General features: G+C 35.0%; 2 protein-coding genes across 3 annotated transcripts; one reads left to right on the top strand and one right to left on the bottom strand.

Moving 5' to 3' along the window:
- Positions 1–908: 908 nt before the first annotated feature.
- On the bottom strand, positions 909–12,982 carry LOC764711 (dipeptidyl peptidase 1). Of its 2 annotated transcripts, none has more exons than XM_001201161.4 (6): positions 12,713–12,982; positions 11,383–11,552; positions 10,720–10,841; positions 9,088–9,255; positions 3,639–3,886; positions 909–2,939 (listed from the first exon to the last, which is right to left on the bottom strand). In XM_001201161.4, the coding sequence occupies exons 1-6, from the start codon at positions 12,867–12,869 to the stop codon at positions 2,428–2,430; spliced, it is 1,377 nt and encodes a 458-aa protein (XP_001201161.2). In that variant the 5' UTR covers positions 12,870–12,982; the 3' UTR covers positions 909–2,427. The 2 variants fall into 2 exon arrangements, with proteins under 2 accessions (XP_001201161.2, XP_011676840.1); XM_011678538.2 differs by lacking the exons at positions 909–2,939; positions 3,639–3,886 and adding exons at positions 6,427–7,139; positions 7,928–8,178.
- A 326-nt stretch (positions 12,983–13,308) lies between these two features.
- LOC764718 (ADP-ribosylation factor-like protein 8B-A) lies at positions 13,309–23,119 on the top strand. Its single transcript, XM_001201172.4, has 6 exons — positions 13,309–13,599; positions 15,293–15,373; positions 16,217–16,290; positions 17,522–17,615; positions 21,403–21,541; positions 21,987–23,119. Exons 1-6 carry the CDS (start codon positions 13,477–13,479, stop codon positions 22,037–22,039), a joined length of 564 nt encoding a protein of 187 aa, XP_001201172.2. The 5' UTR covers positions 13,309–13,476; the 3' UTR covers positions 22,040–23,119.
- The last annotated feature ends 596 nt before the right edge of the window (positions 23,120–23,715 follow it).

Below are 23,715 nucleotides of genomic sequence, written 5' to 3'. Positions count from 1 at the left end.
AATGCTCAACTTGCATCTGCCATGATGAATCATACTCCAAAGATGTGAAATAGCGATTATTCAATTCAAAGTGTCTGAATTCACTTTCTTTAAAGCCCATCTGCACTAGTTTGGCCAGGGGGGATTAGACCTCCCTGCAAGGCCACTGACAGGTGGTCATATCTTATCAAATCAGCTCTCAATTATCATAAGAAAAAGGGGATCATGGGGGACCAACATACACCGATAAAGCATTGTTTGCTATATAGAGGGCGCAAGTAGCTAGAAGTAGTGCAATGGGGCTTTAAATGCACTGTTCATTTTGCACCATTGGAAACAAAGATTTTAGAACCAGTATTGTATTTGATGGGACGAATCACTGACTACATAATGATGAAGGAAGAGGCTCTTAAAGGGATCATTTAACAATGTGAAATCTGAGAAACATGCAAGGACCTACGTGCTATCAGTGTTTGTGATATGGTGTAAATTGAAGCCCTAAAAAAGTTGCGCTTCAAAATGTTTGGCAAACGGTTTGCAAAATTCGTAATTCCGATCATAAATATTTTGATAATCAGACAGGCGATCGGCTTGAAAAAGTCATGGGGTTCCTGACTGACCTAAAGGTTCATTATTATAATTGCAGCATGAGCTAAATCTAGAATTTTGTTTCAGAATCTGAGACAAAGTTACCGGATCCCTTTAAGAGAAAAAAAGAGCAAAATTCATAACCTGTAAAGATAAGAAGGTATCTGTAGTCAGTTCAGAAAACGGGAAGAGAGGGGAAATTCAATGAGCTGCATGCAACTGCAGATAGAGATTTGCGGGGTGGGTGGCCACCTTTCTACCAAAAATGAAGGAAAATAGGAACACAAAAACAACTAAATTAAATAGATTCCATTATCTAAAAAAAATTCTTCACTAGAATATCATTTGTTTTTCTTTTAATTTCTATCATTAGATATGGCATACACATCATGTTTAATCAGTGAAACAATCAGATTACTCAAAATGAAAACCACTTGGCAATAGACATCTGAAAACTCTTAAAATCTATAGTCAATAAGGAATAATTCTGACATTCATGTATATCACAATAATTGCATACATGCCTACATCCACAATCTAAAATTATTTGTTGTCTTTAGAATACAACAGTTTTCTTTTTCACTGATTTCATGAAAAATGTATTTCCATACCATGTACATATTTGAAGGATCAAGCTTTGTTGCAAAGGGTTGCATAATAGATTGTCTATATTTATTTTACTATCTATGTCAATAAGAGGTTGATATGGATTACAAACAATGCAGCAGTAACAGGCAAACATGTCATGTACAATGTAAAAGCCTCAGAATATGATTTCAGTATTGAATGAGCCTCAAACAAACTAGGTAAGGGTGAACCACATTGGCAAGATGGGAATAATCCGGATTGCACATGTTTATCAACGAGAAAGACAGGAACAATTTGGGATGAACATATTGCTTAAACCAGAAAAATAGGACATTTTGGATTGAATAAATTTATCAAATGAGAAAGTTAGGAGTAGTCTAAAGTGAATTATGTTGATCAAACCAAAAAAGCAAGAGTAATCTGGACTATGTTCTTCCTTGTAACTCGTTTGTATCTTCAAATTGTGTAAATTAAGGTAAGAGAGCATAAATGTTTCCTGAGAACATAAGCTGAATAGATTGAGGACATTTTACATGAGTGAAGTGAAAGGTACAATATAGTACTGATTAAAAAAATATATATATTTCAAATGATACAAACAAATATATTCCCAGCATCCCCCATTTGATGTGATTGGTACTCGAGAGATTATTTACTAGTCATAATCACCATTCCTTTCTTTGCTTCAAACTAGATATTCATTGTACATGTATATGAACTTAAATTCAATGACCACACTAGCATACAGGTGCATGTTCTTAATCTTGTACTCAACTCCAAATCAGAGAATAATATTAATATCTAGAAACTTGATTGACATCGAAAATCATGAACATACATTATAAAAGTAAGTAAGTATTCATTTAGAGGAGACAGTGCTATATACATATATTTTTGGGATACAAAGTATTTACATCATTTTGTCAACCTCATGATAGATTCCTTGGCACAAAATGGCTATCATTCATAATTAAGTACAGTGACAATGGTAGAAAGAACCTTAAAAAAGATTATACCTAGAAATGTAAGGCTTTGAGAAAGACTTGAATGCAATATCCATAGATTACTATACATGCATACATTCTATAAAGTAGAATTTTAACATCATAAAGAGGTAAGAGACAACAGGCACTGAAAACATGAATTTTGTGATAGAAATAACAGTATTTTTATCAATATACTTTAATTAAATTCAATCATTTTCAATATCATTGATACCATATAAAAAATATCCCTATTTCATTCAAAGACTAAAATGCAGAATTATGAAAATCATGGAAAGACAGGGAATGACTGCATGGCCATACTCTCAATACCACACTCATCGGTACCCCTTAGGATCCTGAAGTAACCCCCTTCACCCCATCCAGTACCCCAGCTGTTCTTCACAGTCCAGAAACTCATCCCCGATGCCTCATCCACCCCATACCCGACCACCAGCACGGCATGGTTGGTCAGCTCAAAGGGGTCAAACTTCAGCATGGAGTTCTTGACTCCAGTGTGGTGATACACGCCCCCTTTATAGCTCATGAAGTCCCCATAGACCTGAAAACCGACGGCGATTGGGCCGTTGTTGACCAGGGCGAGGCGCATGAGCTCTTCGTTGCAGGCCCCGTAGAAGCCCCCGATGTACTGGTAGTTGGTGGCATAGTATCTGCGGCATCCAGGCTGCTCCTTGCTGCAAGCCGAATCAACTCCTTGATAAGGGTAACACGATTCCTCCACCACACCAAAATCCTCTGCATACTTACCGGCTATTAGATAGGGAAACCCTCCTTCACATCCTATGGAGAAACCAAAGAAGTGATACCTCGATCAGTCACACTACCAAATCATCAATTCTAAAGATATACAAAGAGACCAATCCTTGGCCATTTTGCCCTGGATTCAGTCAGACTGGTATGATTGGGAAATAAATATGATTTTGGGAGCATATCACAACAGGACAAAGAATTTGAATTACCAAAAACATGAATCATCATGTAATTTTTAATTGGATTGATTGACTTGATTGAAAATTTCATGCAACAAACTTTAAATCCTATCATTCCAAGCTATATGAGACATGCACATCTCTCTAAGACTAGTTTGTGAAACCTGAGCCCTGTCTTACAAAGAGTTGAGATTGATCCAAATCAATCGTGAGTCCTCTAATCAATCTCAAGTTTGCAGTCTCCAATCTCTTATGTACATAGTTGCATTTGATATCAATCACAAATAAGTTGTGACTAATATTAACTCTTTGTAAGACAGGGTGAGGGTCCAGGCCTTACAAGTAGTGTGAAAAAATTTTAGCATGGCAAATTCACTTAAATTCATCTAATCACTCCTTTGTAACAAAGGCATATACCTAGAAAAACCTGGTAATGCCTATGAAATCTATATGTAGCTCATGGATGAAGCATAGGGGAATGAGAAAATTCAGCAGTCAGTATTTTAAGATTCCAACTTGGTACGGCCGGGAGCCGCACAAACAAACATACCCTGTGCATATTCACTGCAGTCCACCACATCCTGAGGTGCAAACACTTTCTGGACCGTGTTGTTGGTCGCTATGCGCAGTCTCGCTTCCAGCATCGCCAGGGCAGCAAAGGAGAAGCAACTTCCACACTGAGCCTGGTTTCTGACTGGTGATACAAAGTTCTGACCGTTGAGATCCCTCCAGTCAAAGGACTCCGGCAGTGAGAATGCTGCCTTTGATGCCTCTGCTGTGACAGGTGCAGGGTGAGGTCTATTGAAAAAGAAAGGAAAAAAGAGGAAAAATAATTAGAGACAAATTTTGTTGGTTGTAGATATATTTGATTACATAAAGCCATACCATTTAATACAGCACAAATCATTATACCTTGCTATATGGAAGTAGTGATTATGAATTCTATATGATCTGTTAAAGCCTATATTCTAATGTTTACATTCATATTCATTCAAAATATTAATTTTGAATTACATAATGTAGAGGCAGTGATTTTCTTAGCTTTCTACTCCTGCAGTATGTGCAATTTGTAGTGTGATAGATATTGACAGATGAAATTTAAAATGACACTAAAAAGTGACACTGTACCTCTATGGTTTAAGGATATAATGCCACGATAGCATCAGACAATCATCAAAGAAAGGGGTTTGCAGCTGGTTCACCATCCTTTCCGTCCACTGGTCAATCTATTCTCCTCCCTCCTCTCTCTTCATCTCTCTTTCACTATTTCCCTTTGTATTTCTGTTATACTGTAGCCTTTTCTCATTTAGCCCTGTATAGCATAAAACTCATCCAGGATTCATAAAGCCTGCTAGAAACGGATCAAAGAAGGAAGAATGTGACCCCAAAAGTGTGTATTAAAGTAAGTTGTTACAACTTATGTGGAAGACATTATTCTGCATTTATTTGTTTATTTCTTTTTGAAATGTATATACAGTACATGGGGAGTATTTCACAAAGACTAAGATCGACTTTAAGTTGGACTTAACTATGGCAGGCTGTTCATGCCACTAGTTGCTCTCACCATTGGTCTCTCAATTATGATCTTTAGATAATATTTTTTTCCTTCAATAATGAACTATCAAAAAAGGTAAATTCTGTAGATTTGTGACCATGATTTGTACGTCCCTTGAGAAATCAATGCTAGGAATGGTTAGAGGAACTAGTGGCATGAAAGGCCTGCCATATTAAGTTCAACTAAAAGTTGATCTTAGTCTTTGTGAAACGCTCCCCTGATCTTATTTGTCCAAGCATACAAAGCAATATACACACATTTTGGACACACAGTAAGTAATGTAATCAAGGTTGATTTATTATCATATAAAAATACACATACAAAAATGTTTATGCTTTGTCCAAATTGTATGAAAGAATCATCATGGTAATTCACCAACCAATACAAAACAAAGATAAGATGAGAAATGTCTGCAAACCATGCAAAATAGGCTGTACATGATACCACTCTTTATCCAGTATCTTTGTCATGTCATCTCTTTATTGGCATTTGTAATTAATCCTAAATTTTTTTTTCTTTAATACAATCATTTAACAAACCATTTTATCTTTATTTCAGTAAAGGACAGATTAAAAAACAAGACTATGGTACAATAGCATCTATCCAGCACTAAGCAGATAACAGCTGCTTCTTCTTCCGAAAGTGTTTCATTTTAAATCCATGGAAATAAATTTGAATCATAATCTGTTCTTTATATTCCAGCTATGTTCAGTTTGCTAGGCATTTCACAAATTAAGGCATCAATCATCCTGCATCTTATAAGGAAATCTATTTGAAGTATCATGTAGTGAACTTAGTTTCTTCTAAGAGACATTTACATCATGAAAAGGTTAAGCTGCAGAATTTAGACAACTGTATGTTATGAATAGACAGCCCCAGGTCAAATTGCAAACACAGATGACTAAAAAGTGCAACATCGGTACAAATGCTTGGCAGTCACTATAATGCAAAACATCAAAAATATATTCATTGGAAGTAATTGCGGCCAAATATACAATTAAAGTCCAACTCCAAGACTCCACAGATCAATCTTAATAATCACCTCTGTAATATCCAGTTGGTAAACAATTATGACTGTGAATCAAGAGTCAAGCCTTGTCAACTTGTCAGTCTCCTTGGCATAGTCATGTGCGCTAAGTCATCATATGGTAAGAACTTTCTTTTTTATGTACAAACATTCAACACTGCTTTAACGGAGGAGGAATCCTCAAAGACACCATACACCATGGGGTGATGTTTTGATTCACCTAAGATATCATACTTGATATATATGCATTGTTGCCCTCTGTTCACATTTTTAAATGAATGCTGCCACTATGTAAAGTAACTAGATGGATGGACAAAGTGAGAAGACATTTATCAACAGTGTACATGCATATGTAGTCTTCTATTCAGGTATCCCGGCCTCAGCTAATTCCCCAATCCCAAACCTGTATCATCATTTCATTATATCAATACATAAACACATACCAATACACAATGGGAGGTGTTAATCTATAATGCAACAAATGCAATCAAATAAAGTCATCATAGAAAAGCAAAAATCTAAATCACCTTGTTTTTTTTCAACACTGGCATGGTGGCACCAGTGGGATATCAACCACTGATAATCAAAATGACTGGAACATGGTTCAATATTGGCATGACATACAATATTTCATAACCTTAGACCCCCGGAATTGCTAAGACACGTTTAAGTTTATGATAACAGAAACATTGGTTATTATAGGAAGTGTTTAAATGGATCATAACCTTTGTAATTGAGGTCAATTTAGAATAATTCTTTCTACTACATTTTGAAGTACATGTGATAAAAGTCTAAGTAAGGGATTGAAAAATTACTCATAATCAAGATTGCACTTTGAATACATGTGAGAACCTCTTTTAGATATTTCAATCCGGCGATGTCTTTTTCTTATTTCATCAACATAATTAGGCATAATTACATTTACTAATACACATACAGTAACTTTTTTAAGATTTTCTATGGATAGATAGGAAAGGCCTCTACTGCAATACTCTCAATCGCACATTCATCTGTTCCCCTTCTAATCCTGAAATACCCCTCTTCACCCCAACCTTCACCCCAGCTGTTCTTCACAATCCAAAACTTCTCCCCTGATCCCGCCTCAACACCATAACCAACCACAAGCACAACATGATTTGTAATCTCAAATGGGTTGAATTTGAGGTTTTCATTCTTAACACCAGTATGGTGGTATATCCCACCACTATATGCCATAAAGTCATCATAAACCATGAAACTGACGGCCAAGGGGCCATTCTTGACAAGTTGTGTTCTCATCAGTTCCTCTTTGCATCCCCCGTAGAATCCACCGACGTAGTTGTAGTTGGTGGCGTAATATCTTCTGCATCCTGCTTTCTCTTTGGAGCACGAGATGTCCGTCCCCTCGTATGGATAGCAGGACTCCTCTACGACACCGAAGTCCTCGGCGTACTTGCCAGCAACAAGATATGGGAATCCCCCTTCACATCCTGCAAAATTTACAATAAATAGCAACTTTGATTTTATATTTTCATTATGATTGGATGCTCAGATTATTCATTCATTGATCGGCTGATAATTACTTTCATGAGCACATATCCAGTATTTCGTCTCTGTGTATTTCACAATTTGTTCTGCAATGACCATTATCTACTCATATGCTCAGACTACAACCGTGAACTGACTTATTGAAAGGTTATGTCACATGAACTAAAATTGCTAACAGATAACTATATATCAACAAAAATAGAAACTACAAAATATAATTATACTTTCTAACATGTATCTCATAGATAATCCATTTTAAACCACATCATTACAGTTGTCTCAGATGGTCAAATCAGAGAATCAGATTTTGTTTTACTAGAAATTAAGAAACATTTTCAAAACCAAGAATCCCAATACAAAGATCTTGTTCCATAACCAAGCTGTAGGTCTACACTGTCAAACTGCGTAAACCAGCTGTAAGGATCAAGTTATAGGGAACCAAATTTTATATTTTTATTTTAAGGATACCATAGATTGACGGGAGTCGTTGCACACATGTAGCTAGGCTTACCACATGGAAACCATAGATACCGGTATGATATATGTGGGCACGGATTCAAGGAAGGGAAACTTTGTTTTACCTACTTCTATTGCTTTGACCTTTTACTGTACCGTACAATCCGGTGTATGGAATTGATTGCAGTTCAGTTGAGTGTTAATAAACAAAGAACCATGAAATTACCACATTGTCTCAAGGATAGTACATGTATGTAGATATCTCTACACATACCTTGTGAGTACTCGCTGCATGATACCACATCTTGGGTCGAGAAGACTAGCTGGATGCTGTTATTGGTTGCAATGCGTAATCTAGACTCCAGCATGGCCAGAGAGCCAAATGCGTAGCAGCTGCCACAAGAGGCCTGATTGCGGACCGGAGACACAAAGTTCTGTCCGCCATTCACATTCCGCCAGTCAAACCCGGGTGGCAATGAGGATGCTGCCCTCTTTGCCTGATTGGTGACAATCGCCGGTGCTGGTCTGGTGCGAATACAGGAAGGTTATCTTGTCTTACTATGGATGTGCTTATTATGACGTTATTTTGGAAACTCTCTCATTTTTTGTTCCTATTATGTTATCTAAGTTTTACTGCAGGCATCCATTTTCTACACATTTTTAAACATAAGTAGTCTATATTTGATAATAACGGTTTAGCTCATGAAATATATAAGCAGATTTTAGCAGGGTCATTTGACAGCAACTCATTCACACACATTTTGCTTTGGATACCTAGGATGACCCTCAAATGTCCAAGAAATTCAAGTAATAAGTGACATATACATCAATCTTGAATTATGGGAGGAAGCAAAACTCGTTTACAAGAGTATAGCTAGATCATTTTGAAAGGGGAGGGATTGTTGGACCTAATTTGCTGATGGGTTTTCTAAAACTTCCCAAATGAATGAATGAAAGAAAGAAAAAGTTCTGTTAGCAAGTTGTGGACAAGACTACAAATCCCAAATTTACTGACAGAAGTTTTTGTAATGGATGTTGTCACCACTCCCACCAACAATTCTCTTTAGATATGCCCCTGCAGATTATGGGTCCAGGGGGTGTTTCACAAAGATTCTAATTTGAACTTATCTCTAAGTTGGACTGAACAATTATGGAAAGCCGTTAGCATTTATGAAAATATTTTGTATAACTTATTTTTAAAGGCATAAAATGTTGATTTAAATCATTCATATTTTTTTTATTATCAAGGAGATTTCTTGGTATTAATGTGGAATTTATAAAAAATTATAAATACTTGAATATTCACTATTGAAAATATTTTATTTTAAGGCTACAAATGACTCTCCATAATGTTTGAGTCCAACTTAAAATTAAGCTCGTCTTAGGATCTCTGTGAAACACCCCCCTGATGGACAGATAGATGTGGATTAATACCTGGAGGATCCTAAGCCATTCATGGCACCTGCTCTCCTCCGCATATCTTCCACAGTATACATCTCATGCTCGGGATAGATGGTTGCATTCCAGGATTTCTGAGCTCTGTTGATCTTCTCTACCATCTTCTTATCGTTTCTGTACATCATCTGGCTGAAATCTGGACGCCTGGAATTAGATGGAAATTTTAAACATTCAAATTGGCAAATCTTGCAGAAGTGTCAATTTCTTTTTGAGTGATTCTAATACCTCAAACCAGCACAAAGCAGGGTTGTTTTTTCTTCTCCATTTGCTGAAGACCTTTTTATGTATATTTAGTGTTTGGCATTCAAAATAAAAGGAAGAAACACAGAATAAAAGAGTGCAAATGTCATACCTAAAAGCTTGAGGGTGCATGTCTACAGATTTGTGTGGGAGGCTTTAGCTTGTGGCAACCACATGTTCACAAATAAATTTGGTAGTTAGTCCCTTAAACCTTTACTACATGTACGTTCCAAACTATATTACATTTCATGATTCTATGGAAAGTGTGGCCCTCCTTAATATCAAGAGAGCAGAATACTAATAACTTTAGGAGCTGCATACTCAAGGTAAAGTAGCATGTACAAGCACTCTTTGAACATGTTTCATGCAGATGGAAGATGGCAAATTGCGTCTGAACATCAAGACTTTTGTAGTCATATCTTTGATAAACTTTTATGTGTAGAATATTTGCCCACATAAACAAGGGTATTTGAATTACAACAATATGTTTACTATCTCGTCTTATCCATAAATACAAAGAAGTATATACCGGTATGCACATAATCAAAGGACAGTAAGTGATGATGAAACTCCATAGAAATTTAGCATCCTTGGCAATATTAAACAGATTGGACTTTGTACCAATATCAAATTTCAGAGGTGAGGTGGTACATGGGGAAACTATGTACAGTTGTACTTAAGTAAGGACTTTATCACCCAAACTTCATCATACAAACAGTTTACACATTAAATACCAAATACTTAAATTTAACCAAATGTCGGGGCGGAAGGGTATAGAGATAAAACATTTATAATGCCTACATAATTGTTGTTCAAATAGACTTATTTAAACAAATGAAGATGATCTGTCTTTCATTCCGCTGCCATTGTTTTGAGAGCATTAATATAGAACAAAATCTAGATATCTAAGCTACTTGATAATTTTATACTACATATAACCCATATAGTTAATCCGATGTACATGTATTTTAATGGCTCATTGAGCAAGGAAAAAAAAAATCTGATTGCAAATGATTTTTTACTTGTACATACATGTAGTTACTCTTCTTGAAGCTTTTTAGTCTTTTGACCTTAGCATTCTTTGAAAAACATAATTTGACAATACCGGTAATTGTTTTTTTTTTTTTTTTTTTTTTTTTAACATCTTGTAGTAATAATCATTTTGATTGAAATGTTACTCTATATTTCTTTAAGTACATGTACTTTAGCATAGTTTCATGCACAGTCCAAACCCTTTAATCTAACTTGTGATTACAATATATTTATATTTATGATGCTCTTTGTTATTGACAGTTCTCATTGGAAGCTTTTTTTAAAACCAAGTTTCCCCAAATCAAAATATTCCTCTTTGAAATAAAAACACCTTACCTTTCTTTCCTGACAGTGTGTACCTTTGATGGACCCACCTTGCTGCCTACATAGCAAGCCCAGTCAGACCCAATTACATTGTGTGACCAACCAGGGAGGGTCTGAGAGCAATTCATGGTAACCTGGGATCGAGAGAGAAAATAACAAAAAAATATGTCAAATAAAGCCTTGATGAAGAAATATCATTCACAATTTTACAGAAATACCCAGGCTGTTGCTGCAAAAAAACTGAACCACTTATCATTATGTTTAATATTATTGAACAGTTTTCTGCTCTCTAAAAGTCTATGATAAATGAAGAGAGGGAAGACAGAAATTGAGGTAAAAAGAACTCTGTGGTAAATGTAAGATTTAAAAATGGATCAAATAGATTAAAACAGAGATCTACTTTTTGCTGATTTGATCAAGTAAATTCCAGCGGCAGCTTTATTCAAATTTGTTCTCTATGTCTGCTGAGCACATATATCTAATCATAACAAATTACAGTCCACAGATTTACTACTTGCCACGGTTAAAATGAAAAAATTAAAGGAATGAAATGAATTCAAACATGTAGACAATAACCAAGAAAGATATATGATAAAGTTCTATCGATATCTGGTATAAAACAGACAGACCTAAGGGGCAAGATTTGGGGAGATTCCAGAGCCAACTTCAACTCACCTGGCTTCCTTGTTGAGTGTATTCTGAGAAAGCAAAGTACTTCCTATTGTTGAGCACAACCTCAAAACCCTGGTTGTAAATCAGAGTCCAGAATCCTTTGGTACCATACTGGACATCAACTGCCACATCTGGGAAAAGCAACTGCACATGCAACTTGTATGTCACAGGACCTGACAAATAAAATAAATAAATTTAAAAAAAAACATGCTTGTTTATTTAGTATTTTACGTTCTTGTAAAAAAGCCTTTGTCTAAACATAGTTGTAAATAAAGCCCTCAAAACGTTGCACTTCAAACTTCTATTAAATACTTCAGCCTTAAAATTAAAACTTTAAGTTGGAAAATCTCAAGCAGAACCCCTTCCCTTTTAAAAGAAATTTACAATAATCAAAGAGAAAAATTATATACTGTAGTCTCAATAATAATTACTTTACAAACTTTGCATAAGTATGAAGTAAGGAAAAACACAAATTAGTCAACTTTCTACACTGTAGATCTACACCCCTTTAAAACAACAGTTACATTTTTAAATGCAGCATGTGAATATACATTACTGAAATATTAAAGCTCATGTAGAGAATGTCAACTCCAACAATAAAAGTTAATTCTTTGTATAGCTATAATAGATGTTTTTAACAGAACTTTGAGCAAGTACATTAAGAAACAAAATTATAATTCTATGTGTGCTGTCATCTCTATGAAAAAACTATCTTCAACCTATTGCCAAATTGCTGACATGATTTAACTTTTTTTCAACATATCAATACAAGTGAAGTAGAATAATTTTTTCTCCTATAATCAAAAGTACAAAATGAATTACCGGTAATGCATTTATCAAAATGTTTAATTGATGGATCATGGTGCTATGACAAGCTGCTCACCAAATAATGATATCAAAATAAATCCTGTCAAATACAAAAGTAGAACTCTGCATGAATCTGAAGTTTTGTCTAACTGATTTGCTATCTTCATAAGATGACACATCATCACATATCAACATTTAATAGCTTTGAAGAGCTTGATTACTTAAATAGCCTAATAAGTGAATCAAACAATGTCAAAATTAACTTAGTTCATTAGGCATCTCTTTTCAACCATTACATCGTTAATAATTTCTTTTTCCAGTTTTAGTTTAATTGACCCAGTCTGGCCTATCCTGATGATCGATCTATCATGATCTAGATCTGGATCTACTTGAATGTAGACTGTGCATAGTCTGACTTTAGACGTTTTTAAATTCCTAAAACAAGTTCAACCATATATTAGCCTACATAAGACCTAAACAATTAAATAATTTTATCAAATTGATCAAAGAGAGAAAATGTACGTACCTGGCTTTGTGCAATCAATTTTGTTGTCACCGCCATAACCGCTGACCTCGAAAATCCATTCCCCGGCGACGTCTTCGTACGTGCAATTTGCCGGCGTATCACCGACCACAAAGGCAGGCACTACTGCCAACATGAATATCACAGCATAAACCCTCATGATTATGTCCTATCCTCTTCCTTTTTTAAACTTTCTTTATATTCTATCGGGAATTTCAGAAAGGCTGCTTTGCCGTATCACTGCCTTGTAGTTGTATACTGTATACTGCACTGCACATCACAGCGAGCATGCATAGCTGATCAGCTGCAAAAGTCACAAGACGCTGGTCAGGTGACATGATCATATGATACAATCCGGGGGAAACACTCCCATTAATTTACGGGGTCTTTAAAATATAATATTTGATCGATTCGGGTGTTCCGCCTTGCCAAAAGGAATAATCTTTGTAATGAAAAAACTCACAAATAAATTTCTCAAATGATCATCGATAACTTAGAGATTAAAGTATTACATTTAAAAATAATCATTTCAATGTACTTTTAAAATGACCTGTGCGTCAGGTCGTGATGAAAGCTCCTTCATTATGAATACAGAACACAGTACAATATTCTAATGCATGCATTGTGAATGCAAAATTGCGTTGTTGTCCGATAACATCTCTGATTGTGATTGTGACCGTGCTACACGCATGTAAACTCATCTAAGTTAGCGACAATTCGACAGTACATTTAATTAATTCATCTCTTTTCATACAAAAGGACTCGAAATGTTATCAGTTATCAACAAATTCCTGGACTGGCTGAAAAGCCTTTTCTGGAAGGAAGAAATGGAGCTTACTTTAGTCGGTCTTCAGTATTCTGGAAAAACTACATTCGTCAATGTGATTTCGGTACGTTATTCGTTAATGCAATCCACCCACATTACAGAATGTGTCTGTGACTGAGTGTACTTGAGTCATGTTGTTGAGTGACTGACTGTATGGTGAGGGTCCTACATGTCACTGTAGACTTACATGTAGACTATGTCTGCACACCAAACATTTCATTTGAAATTGAAAAGAATTTTCTGTCATATTTTTCAATGCAATGCTTGATCTCGTCTGTTTTTGTAGAGAGTAAAATGTGCCGAAATCTCATCAATATTTGGGTAAAAAAAGTGTCATTTGCATTGCAAAAAGAGAGGTGGCTGTTTAATTTTGATATCGCAAAAAACAAAGGTTCTCATGTCTGCGCACTCATTCAATTTAAACCTCCCAGAGTCCAATTTTTTTTCGATGTAACTTAAAGATGGCATTTTGAAATGTGAGGCTGGTGATGTGAATAAAGACTTTTCTCAATTTTTTTTAACTTTTGAGTTTTGTGTGTGTGTTTGCGTGTGCGCTGTGCATGACTCTAGATCTAAACTAGATCTAAGTCTAAATAATATGAAGAGTTCATGTTCGTTATCTTTTTTTCTTTTTTTAAGAATTGCGTATTTATTTAATTTAATTCAAGTTGTCAAAGTTAAAACTAAGAGGTGAAATAGCACTTAATCATAACTTTTAATGAACTTTTCACTTTATGTTGTTGTCTACTGGTATTTCAATAACTTTTACATGTGTACAGTACATGTATGACATGGATGGTATCTACATGTTAACTAGCATATTGCCACTTCAGTTTTACAGAGGGAAAAAAAAAACGTTGGTGCAGTACAGTTGAACCTGAATCTACAGACGCAACCGAAACAGAAACAGAAGGGCTTCAATGATAATATGACATGTACATCCAATATTGGCCTACGATACATGTGGGCTTACCATAAACTTTAAACTTTATTTATACTATCCAAATTCCAATTTATCCAATTGATTTTATGATTTCTTCATCCTAATCTATTTTTGTTGTTACCTGCAACTTTAAGAGAGGTATTCTTTTGTCTTCTCTGTGAAAGTTTTCTTTTCATTGCACATCCTTGTATTGGTTGTTATTCTTCAGTGTTACTTTACATGTATAGATTGTATCACTCTTCAAGTGTACATTTGTTAAATGTCTCAGAGAGGCGGGGAAGGGGGAGATGGAATCAGGAAAGTCAGAAAAGAATTAAAAAATCTAGAAAGACATTTAAAACATGTAATCAGTGATCAACAACTTTAGAGAGATGATTTATTGTGGGGGAAAATGAAAATTCACATATCACAATATAGAGAGTCGTCCCTCAAAAGTACACTATGCAAAAAAATACTTGTAAACAACCAAATTTACAGTAAGATTTCTGTATCTCCATAGTGATAAAAAAAAAGTCACCACTGTTTTGTTCTTTGTCTGATGACTCTGATCTTTTTAATACTTTTACTGATCTATTTGATTTATTGCTTCCACTCACGTAGAAACTTTCATTCTACTTACATGGAAGGATTTATTAATCCCCACCAGAAATGTGGATGTGACCATGATAATGATGCTACATGTCAATTATGGTTTTGTTGTGTGAGTACAGCGAGTAACGTCTACAAGCGCTGTTATTGTAGTGCTAGAGGTATTATCAATTAATCATAGTATGTAATATAACCATGAACTTCCTGTCTCAACTTCTCCCAACAGTCTGGACAATTTAATGAAGACATGATCCCCACAGTAGGTTTCAACATGAGGAAAGTTACGAAAGGAAATGTCACAATAAAGGTAAGTGTACCGGTACTTAAAGATTAAAACTGTCTTGATTTATTATAAATAAATAAAAGACAAGACAGCTATTGCTACGCCTGTACTTGAGTTAATTTTGTCCATATTATGAACATTTTGAGTGAGATTTTATCCTCAACGTTTAATTTTTCTAAGCTTTCACTTGTATTGGTTCATTAACTGTAATAATTAATAAATACCAAGTCATTAATTATTTCATAGACTGCAAGTATGATTCTTCATGCATTGCAAAACATTGATAATTTACGGATTTTTTTTTCTGTCGCAAATTAAATGATGGGTTTGTTATGATATTTGGCAAACTATAACTATGCAGTTTACCATTACATGGAATACCTGTAGATACATGTATATCTTTTGTAACACAATACCTACATGTAGTGTTACATGTAGTATCAGTTCCCTCTGTTTTTTTCTCACATTCTCTGTTATGTACATGAACATGTAAACAAGTGCAGTGTTATCTATTTTCTGTTGTTTCGAATTACTCCATAATGTATCAACGGTGAATTTTTGTGTTTTCTTTACTTCAGAAATTGCAGTCAGATTAAGATTTTATTTTAATTTCACTCTTAACCTTTATACATGTAGTTCGCCAAGTATGTAGCAATTTGCTGACTAGTATCATGTAGACATTTTGTCAAGTTATATACCTTTTTTTCTCAACATTTTGTAGTAAATAGAAAGCAGACTAATCAGGTACATGTTTAGCATCACATTGCTGCAGTAGGTTTCACTTTCATGTTCATTGGATCATGTACCTACTTCGCTCTATGATCAGATATTTGATAACATAGAAACTACTTTTTATTGTTCTTCTAGCTTTGGGACATTGGAGGTCAGCCTAGGTTTAGGAGTATGTGGGAGAGATACTGCAGAGGGGTCAATTGTATTGTGTAAGTTCTCCTCTCTTTCCTCAAGTTTTCTTTTCCCGTACATCTCTAGGCATTTATGTATCACATGATTCTTTTAATCCATTGCTTACTTGAACCGGGTGGTCCCTGTAGCAGACCTGCCAACCAGTACGATTTAGTCGTATTTAGTACTATTTTTAGAAGTAAATACGACAGTAGGATTTTCCTCAATAAAATACAATTTTCAAAAAACAATTTTTTTTTTTTTTTTTTTTAATTTTAAATAATTAATTTTGTGTGTGCCATTTACAATGGCCAAATGCCCACTCTGTCCTTTAAAGTATCCTACAAGCATCTCACATCTGCAATTTGGGGATGTTGATTGGTTCATCGAACACAGCAGTCGTGATGTAATCATGCATATTCAACCAATGATCCATAAAAAAATTCTTCCGGGTAACAGTCTGTGTTTATCTTTAAGAATACAACTTTTGTCAGTAAAATACAACTTTTGGGATTAAAGAATACAGTTTTTGAACTCCAGAGGTTGGCAGGTCTGCTGTAGTAAGCCTATGGGAAATGGAGAATTTAGTAACCACCAAATTAACATACATCATTACATGTATGTTACAGAGAGCAATGTAAAGAATCAGTGTCGATCTGATGAAGGGAAATGAGCTCAAATATATCTAGATATTTAGAATGACCAGTAGTCAAATGCAGATTTACATGCAGTCATTTGTGAAGTGGCGCTTGATCTTTAAAATGTTTTGCTTCCATTAAAGTCTGCATGTACCGGTACATGATGTACATGCATGTTTTTCTTCAAAAGAGGAAGTTATGGAGAAACATATTGTGGTACAGATTTGTTAATGGACATTGGGCACATACGGTTATGGCAAGTGTGATGATGTTGATATTAGAAGTATTTTATGATCTGTGTATTTTTAGGACAGAGGCAAGGCCATGTACTTTTTTGTTGGACAACCTTCAATAAATTTGCAAGGAAAATAAAAGCGGACTTGTAATACCATCAGAATGTTAAAAATCAACTTCAATGCGAATACATCCCCCAATTTTTTTTTTTTGTAAGCTATTTTGTAAATTAATATTTTCTACTGATAAAACGGATAAAAGAATATGGAGAGTTGATTTTGAGGGCTTACCTACATACAAGTACATGTATACTAGTCATGTTTTGACAAAGGAAATAAATATACTTTGGGTAGAATATTATTTTTTAGTTATTTGTTACCTTTTTTTTTTTGTGCAGGTATATGGTAGATGCAGCTGACCATGAAAAGTTAGAAGCTTCAAGGAATGAACTGCACAACTTACTGGACAAACCACAACTCCAAGGAATACCGGTAAGTAAAGAACATCTTCAAAACAAGTGCATTCATCATTTGTCTCAAAAATTCTCATATCAAGTCTTGATTTTGAGATTTATGGACAGGATGAATAGGAAAAGGAAAGTATTTTGAGAGATTAAAGTTCCAATACTATTTCATACATTAATTTAATATATCAAGTACAGTATGTGATGACTAAAACTAAAAAGAAATCAATGTATATGTGAATTCCAAAAACTGACATTTTGGGGCTATATTCTAGCCTCGTGCTGTTTGTAAGTGTAAAGTGCAAAGTATAGATAAATTAAGAAATGTAAATTTTCACCTCAGACTTATATCAACTTTGCATTACATTGTACATGTACTTCATTGTTTTGAGAAAGCAGTCATTTCTGACAATTCATAAAACAAGTTCATGTATTATGAAGATAGATGATGGCTAAAAAAAGCAAATCCTTACAGACTGATGAATAGCAATGAATGTATGTAATACACAATATACGTGTAAGGCATGATACAGTACATGTATGTACTGTAGTAATAGAAAATCCATTACAAGCGTTTTAAACATTGAGTAAGGTAATAGATCAAGCAAAATATTAGTTTTGGTATCCATATTTTCCCCCAGAAATCTTTGCCACAACATTTCCATCTTAACTACATGTAGATAAAAGTTAATCACCCCATATAATATTGAAGGACAATCCTGCAAGTAGAGAGTTCTGTCAACGCTTTTATTGCCGCTGATTCTTAAATTTGTGTTGCACCAAATTCAGCCCTTTCAAAACACGCATAAGAAGTCTTGTTTATATTTTCGTGAGTTCTAAAATTTGGGCTTGTCGATCTTAGCGCAAAATCCACGAAAATTAATGTACCGCGAATATTTCTACTTAAATTACAGTTTTTTCATTTGTTTCAAAGTTCCTTACAACCTTAGAGTCCTTCGATTGTCTGGTAGCTTTGGTTGCATTTTGGAATCAATCCTATCGTTGAGTAAATGTTCATGTGATTGAACACTTCCTTCCTCTTATTGGATTGTAGTAGACTGCAACAATAACACTGTCATATCCCCATACAGGATACCTTGAAGAAATGTCTAGTTTTCACACTAAGTTTGAAGTGATGTGTAATTTTGTTTGTCACAAGTATGATTTAAATACATAGCAAATTAGCAATGATTAAATGCTCCTAAACTTTTATTTGTTCCTTAAAAGGAATCCTCAATTTGCAGTACCAGTTTAAATAATTTTCTATTTCTGCTACATGTACATGGCACTTGAGAACTACATATACATATACGAGTACATTGATAGAAAATTCTAAGAAATTGAAAATGTCTGCAGGCCACTACATTTGTTGTGGACATAGTTAGTTTTGCATGTTACAAGCGTTTATTGTCCTTAACTAATACAACGTTTGGGGGAATTTTGAAAATTGGGTGGATAGTGATTCTTTACAATTTTGATATATTTGGATGCCCCTGTGGATGCATTATAAGCACTAGAAAATTTAACCCCTAAAACACTGCTGCTTTTCGAGAAAAATTGCTCCTGGTAAATTTTGATAAATTTCAAATAGCGCCTACGGCCGTACAATGGTAGCTGCGACCACGAAAATCTCAGAATATGTAGTTGTGATATATAATTTCCAAAGGGAAAAGCTAATCGGTCAATTTTAGTCAAGAAACATTGTTTAAAAGCTTATTTAATATCTTGACCTTGAGAGGGAGCTATACAACATAAAGAGTTTATTATTTACAATTTCATAACTTTAGACTTGATTTCAACCGCGACAACAATCACTGAATTTTGTAGGATCGCATATGCTTCCAATATGTTCATTTGAACAAAATTCATGACCATATACATGTACGAAAACTTTGTAGTACATGTACCTATATTGTATTTCCAATCACTCATGCCACAATTTCATAGATATTAATAATTTTGACACTGTTGTTGTGCCACAATAAACAGGTCTTTTGTCATCATCTTTATGTCGGTTGACAGAAGAAAGTCAAGCCATCATTGATATATACAGTGTAGCTCTCCTTTGTTAACAATTTGTTGTTGTTGTAATGGTATGCTAACACTTATGATGGAGAAGGTGAAATACGGTGTTGCATAGAGATCTACATATGAGGCCCTACATCTAATTCTTACTCTATATTGTCACAAGTCTGTGACTGTAACTACAGCTTCTCTGAGATCTGTGAACAGAAGTGGAATTCTTTCAGGAGTTTGTAGTTAAATTGGTTTGCTACATACATGTATCTTCTAATGTAGAAAACTGCACAGTAGACATAAACATGTATTCCTCATTGTATACAACCAGGCAAACCCCCAAAAGTTTTCCATTTGACTCATAAAAAGTGTATACAGTATTTAGGGCATCTTTGAATTGGCTACCGTAAATCTCTGTGGATAAGACGCACATGTGTATAAGACACACCCCCCTTTTTTTTTTGCTGACTCTGGCGGTAGCGAGCCAAGTCCGTGTTAAAAAACCCACGCAGGAAGGGCTTTTATTGTAGTGCGAGGTGCAGTTGAAGCCCCCATTTGTGCTTGCGAACTTGTCACACAAATAATAGTAACAATGTCAGGTGCTGCTTATAAGTATCGGCTTGCATGGTGATGTAGATATACAGTAGGCTTGTGGTTGCATCATGTGAGAGAGAGGGAGGATTGGGAAGTCCTGAAAAGGACTCTCGGTAATCTTTCTTTCTTGAGTGTGTGTAGTCCTGAAAAGGACTGTTGGTGTAGTCTTGAAAAAGACTGTTGGTTATCTTTTTTATCAAACTATAAGCTAAGAAAGATAACCAACAGTCTTTTTCAAGACTACACCAACAGTCCCTTTCAGGACTTCACACGCTCAAGAAAGAAAGATTATCGAGAGTCCTTTTCAGGACTTCCCAATCCTCCCTTTCTCTCACATGGTGCAACCGCAAGTCTACTGTATAGTAACAATGTCATTTTTAAAACTAAAGATGACAGACAAATTTCCCTCTAAGTCCAAACAGAATCCAGACAGATAGTGTTGTTCTAGTTTCCGAGTGGTGAGTCAACACACCGATTTCTGAGCTGGGAGACATTGCCAGGCATAGTGACAGATGGAGGGGAATAAATCGAAACTTTCAACAACAAAACAAAAATTTAATCTGTGTATAAGACGCAGCCCCGACTTTCTATTTTTTTTTTTTGCGGCAAAAAAGTGCGTCTTATACACTGAGATTTACGGTACTTGATATTGACGCTCTACAAATTCCCAGATCGTACTAGATTGGACAATTTGTTCCAAGTGCTTACCGGTACCCTGCTTGTAGTTTTGTTAATGTAGCACATCAATGATCTCAAGTTAGTTCCTGGTAAGTAAATTCTCATACGGTATAGGACACTTTTATGTACACACATAAGGCCTGCTTTCATCAGCTCAAGATTGCCAAGTAGCCCACTATTTCTGATTTGGGAAATACTCCAGAAGTTACAAATCACGTCTTCGTCAGCTCGAAACTCGAGCTCGAGAAAATAGCTTGAGATATTTTGCTCAGCGTAATTTTGGTAAAGACGCACCGGACAAATAGCGGGATATTTTGTAAACTAGCCCAAGATATCTTGGGATGATTATCTTGACCAAATATCCCGCTAATTGCAACTTTGAGCTGATGAAGACGCAAATTAAGTGGATAATTTGCGATCGGAACAGTTCAAATAGCATGATATTTGACAATCTCGAGCTGATGAAGACAGGCCTGTATTGAGAGATTACTTTAAGTGTAATCCATCTTACTTCTAACCTCCCTCAGGTTCTGGTACTGGGTAACAAGAGAGACATTCCTGTAGCATACGATGAGAAAGAACTCATAGAGAGGATGAACTTATCAGCGATTCAGGACCGAGAGATCTGCTGTTATTCCATCTCGTGCAAAGAGAAAGAAAATATCGGTAACTATCGCACAATATTCCCAGTTTTGTATGTTCTATTATTTATTGCCGATCTTTGAATTTTACAATTTAAGCTTTATGTAGCAGTGCTTGCATTATGGTTATCATTAATGATGATTTACTTGGTTCAGCATCTGAATGTAATTAGCCAGGTTTGTCATATGACAATTTTCACTGTTTTTTGAAATTTTGAAATAATGCTAATGCAGCAGTGCAAAGATATCCATGATTCAATATGAAGTAACAATTTCACTTTCATTAAGCTTGAGGTGCTGCCATCTTGATGTGACGCCAGTGCTAAAAAAAAATCAGTTCTTAAATTGTCTATTTCCCTATTTCCCCATTGCCAGATAAGTATCTAGTCACTTTGTTTCCTGCTTATTCTAGGGATGTTCATACAACTAAATGTATTTATTCTTCTCTTCTCTACTCTTTGCTTCACTAGATATCACATTGCAATGGCTGATACAGCATTCAAAGTCAGGGGGCAGCCGCTAGGGAGCTCGTTCTCCTTCTCTCAAACAGCTTCAATGGCGAGAAGACCAATATAAATATTCATAACATTATAATTATTGTCTATTGTGTATATTATGTTAGATAAATTGGGGGGAAAGATGGAAGAAATTTATAAGGAGAAAACAGGAGCAGATATGAATGGCCAGGTAATATATGACTGAAAAATTATCTTTGTGTTTTTTATGTAACTTTGCTTTTTTCTATATTTCAAGTTGTCCAGTTATACATGTTGCAAACTCCTTTTTTTGTTGTTAGCTGCTTCTCTTCAACCTGATTTCTATGAATTTGTAATTTTCTTGTCAAAATTTGGAGTAATCTTCAATAATTTTGATTAGATATACTGTATATCATGTTATCTTCAAAGGATTATTTATGCCTGTTGTTGCCATAAGTACATTCAGTCCAAGATGGTAAATACCTTTGTAGAGGTTAATATATTGCATGTTATATAGCATAACACTATGTCTACAGCAAATATGTCTTTTGACAGACTTACCATATCAAACTTTATTTTCTTGTCAGGGCAAAATTGTTTTCACGATGAGACAACCAGATGATTATATTAATGTCATGCTTTACTGATAGGGCGTATGTTGACAACTTAGGTATGCGTTTTACTTATGATGTAGTTTGTATTCTATGCAAGAGTCGAATATGAATGGGAGATAGCAGCATAATTTTCAGTCTCTTTGCCAGTCACAAGTTGATTTCTGAAGAAAATGATCAAACCAGTATGAAACGGTTTTCCTTGCATACATTATGTAGCATACCCCAATACTAATAGAAATAGCTGCAGAACTCTTTTTTTTTGGGGGGGGGGGGGGTTAAGTGATTCATGAAAACTGATAATGATCAAATGCATGTCAGTGAATTAGATGTCTTTATATGTCGGAATGAAATTTCTGCCCTGCTTAATATTCTTAAGTCTTTCCATCTCATTATGCTCCCCTTGTTTCATCTTGTACTGTGTATTCTAGACATTGTGTACAGTGATTGCTTGCTTATTAGTCTAGTTGAGACTGTAATTAGCAGTGGCTTTGATAATAAGTGCAATCTGAAGAAGAAAAAAAATTCTGGAAAGATCCCATTTGGAACGGGATATATATGTACATATAACCCACCCCAGCATAGCTAATACTGGTATGTGTTGTCATAGAGTTTTAGGTTTAAGAATATCAACAATGAAGACAGAAATGTACATTAGCGTGTAAATCAATCTTTGAAGAGCATTTAATCGTATATGAAGATTATTGTGTTTTCATCAATTACTGTATTCTACATCAAATATACTGGTTGAAGTGAATATATATTTGAAATGAAAGGAAATTTTTTCATGCATTGGACATACATGAGAACATCTCATATAAAAAGTATGTACCATCATTGAAATATGAACCATCTTGCAGAAAAGGTATCCATAAAGCACTAGTGATTTTATATACATGTATTTCATTTGATATACATGTACAGATATGATAAATATTTTGTTTATTTGACAGCAAAACTAGCTATTTTGTAGAAACATGTAGCTGCATAATCATCAGACAAATCATCTGCTTGGAGTCCGAGCCAGAAGGGCTTTAACTCGTGCACTTTAACACAGAGTTGCCGTAACGCCTTTCTGGCTTCGGACAGAAGATATTATTCATGTCTTCTTT

Source organism: Strongylocentrotus purpuratus, unplaced genomic scaffold (assembly GCF_000002235.5).
Source record: "Strongylocentrotus purpuratus isolate Spur 01 unplaced genomic scaffold, Spur_5.0 spur5_scaffold_6, whole genome shotgun sequence".
NCBI lineage: Eukaryota > Metazoa > Echinodermata > Echinoidea > Camarodonta > Strongylocentrotidae > Strongylocentrotus > Strongylocentrotus purpuratus.
Note: the sequence above shows the minus strand (reverse complement) of the source record. Positions and strands in the feature narration are given on the sequence as shown.